This window comes from Agrilus planipennis, unplaced genomic scaffold, assembly GCF_000699045.2.
Source record: "Agrilus planipennis isolate EAB-ADULT unplaced genomic scaffold, Apla_2.0 scaffold170, whole genome shotgun sequence".
Lineage (NCBI taxonomy): Eukaryota > Metazoa > Arthropoda > Insecta > Coleoptera > Buprestidae > Agrilus > Agrilus planipennis.
Genome location: NW_020440530.1, coordinates 36,682 through 39,101, shown reverse-complemented (window position 1 = coordinate 39,101; position 2,420 = coordinate 36,682). Strand labels below are relative to the sequence as shown.

General features: G+C 32.4%; 2 protein-coding genes across 2 annotated transcripts in view; one reads left to right on the top strand and one right to left on the bottom strand.

Annotated features, from left to right (window-relative positions):
- The window catches only part of LOC108736698 (ankyrin repeat domain-containing protein 12), a 68,707-nt gene that overhangs the window by 61,246 nt on the left and 5,041 nt on the right, over positions 1-2,420 (top strand). The window lies entirely within an intron of this gene.
- Positions 1,461-2,223, bottom strand: LOC112906096 (catalase-like). Its single transcript, XM_025979741.1, has one exon. The coding sequence runs from the start codon at positions 2,079-2,081 to the stop codon at positions 1,461-1,463; it is 621 nt and encodes a 206-aa protein (XP_025835526.1). The 5' UTR covers positions 2,082-2,223.

Genomic DNA, 2,420 nt, shown 5'->3' with positions numbered 1-2,420 from the left:
AATATATCCTAGAAAATTCGAATTTATCTATAGAAAGGGGCTCTAACACTCTAACTTAAAGTTTACCTTTTCCGGATGCTTAATAAATTTTTAATTGCAACAAACTATTTGTGATGCAATATTTGTCAAAGACAAAGGTCCGAGATGCGAGAAGCAGTCTTAAATTTAAAATACCTATATGACCTATACAATACTTGTAGTACCTGTAAATATTGTACTTGTTTCAATTCGATATAAACACTTGAAGGTTGTAAATAATAAGCTTTTTAGATTCGTAAAGTAAAAAGTTCTACTAAATATGTAACTATATTATTAGCATTAATTTTTAAGAATAATTCATGAAATAATGCTACACAAATACTCCAAGGTTGTTGTCGAAAAGGACAAGTAATTCAATCGTGCATAAAAATTCAAAATTGGGTACTTTTTTAACAACGCTACTGGCAAAACAAAAGTAGGCCACAAAACCTTACAGGGTGATCACTATAGAATGTACTATACTGCAAAAGAAAAGACTATTCAAAATCTTTTATATTTACGAATACTCTAAAGGAGTGTATTATATCAATAAAGTTTGACAGTATGTATGTATTTTCTCTTTGTCTTGAGGGAAAATGGTAAAAAATCAAATTACTATAAAATTTACTCCCTTATACAACGCATTTTCTCCCTTTTAAAAGAAATGTTAAAAGTTTTCCACAACCTTTTGTTTAACAAATTCTGACATCACCATTTACACAGGGGTAAAAAATGGTAACAAACTATGTACAATTAAATTTTATTAAACAGATATACATGTGTTAGTAATTGTAAATCATTTATAAAATCAACTTTACAACCCCAATAGGCACATTTGTAGGAAAACATCAAATTAATTCAATAGTTCAAGTACCTACATGAATTGAATGCAAGATGTCCTGAAACAAGTACCCACTTAAATAAAAATTAGGGGCAACTTTTACTTGTTTAGCATGTTACTGCCCCGAGCAAGGTTAGTCTTACCGACATTTTTAATTGATTGAAGTGCTTAAATCTAGGTCAATTCAAGCAAAAAAATGGACGAACTGAACTATGAGAAAAAGTAATAGTAAATAATTACTGTCCTACTTGACCTACAAACACAATAAGCTAACACAAAGAAATTGGCTCTTGGAATTTCCCAAAACAGTTAATGGGAATTTTCGTTTAGATAAAATCAAAATCCTGGTCCCAAACAAAAAAGTCGGTGATACTTTTGAAACGTCAATGTCAAAAAGTAGCTAAATAATTGCATAACAATTTTAATTAAAAATCAGATAAGGTGGTACCTCGTTTATTAAGAACAAAATATTTATTTGTTTTCCACACAGGTTTTAATTTGCAAGAATATCTTAAGACTAGGTACGTCTATTTTTAAAAAACTTGTTTATCAAAATCAGAATCGCTGTTATCTTCTATCTCTGAAACTGTTTGCTATAAATCTAGTACAAATCCCTAATTGCATAGTCTGGATCAGACGAAGCCAAACGGGCAGCCTTGTCCACATCCAAATTTTTGACACCTTGATCTGTTTTGAAATGAAACTTACAGTAAATTGATTTGCTGTCGGCATTTACGAGCTTAAATGTGTGTGATCCATAACCGTTCATGTGTCTATAACCATCGGGAATTCCTCTATCAGAAAACATGTATGTGATTTGGTGGGTGGTTTCTGGTCTTAAAGTAATGAAGTCCCAAAACATGTTTGCATCTTTAAGATGGGTTGCAGGGTTTCGCTTCTGAGTGTGAATGAAATTGGGGAACAATATGGGATCGCGAATAAAGAAAATAGGAGTATTATTACCGACCAAGTCCCAGTTACCATCTTCTGTATAAAATTTAACAGAAAATCCTCGGGGATCCCGAACTGTATCTGCTGAACCAGATTCACCACCCACCGTAGAAAAACGCACAGCAACCGGAGTTTTTTTACCAACTTGGTCAAAAACTTTTGCAGCCGTGTATTTACTTATATCATGGGTAACTTCAAAATAACCAAAGGCACCAGCACCTTTTGCGTGGACCACTCTTTCGGGTATCCGTTCACGATCAAAATGAGCCATTTCATCCACATACGCTATGTCGTGAAGAAGAATTGGACCCCTCAACCCTACAGTGAGGGATGCATCTTTTGTTATCAAAGGAGCACCATGGCTTGTTGTTGCAGGACTAGTTTCCTGAAAGAAAAAAGGGTATTTTAAGTTCTCTTTACGATTTTTATCCAACTTTAAGAAATGATACCACTGATTAAGTAAAAAAGTAAGTAAGAAAAACCAGTTTATTCATAACAAGATACATATTTATGTATTTATGTTGTTATGTAAAAGAATGAGATAAATGTGCATTACAACTATTGCATAAATTACATTTAATCAATTTTAATAAAGTCATACCTTTAAAAG

What these genes read in the sequence shown, in the direction of transcription:
- LOC112906096 (XM_025979741.1), bottom strand. Translation starts at nt 2,081, where the DNA reads ATGGCTCATTTTGATCGTGAACGGATACCCGAAAGAGTGGTCCACGCA.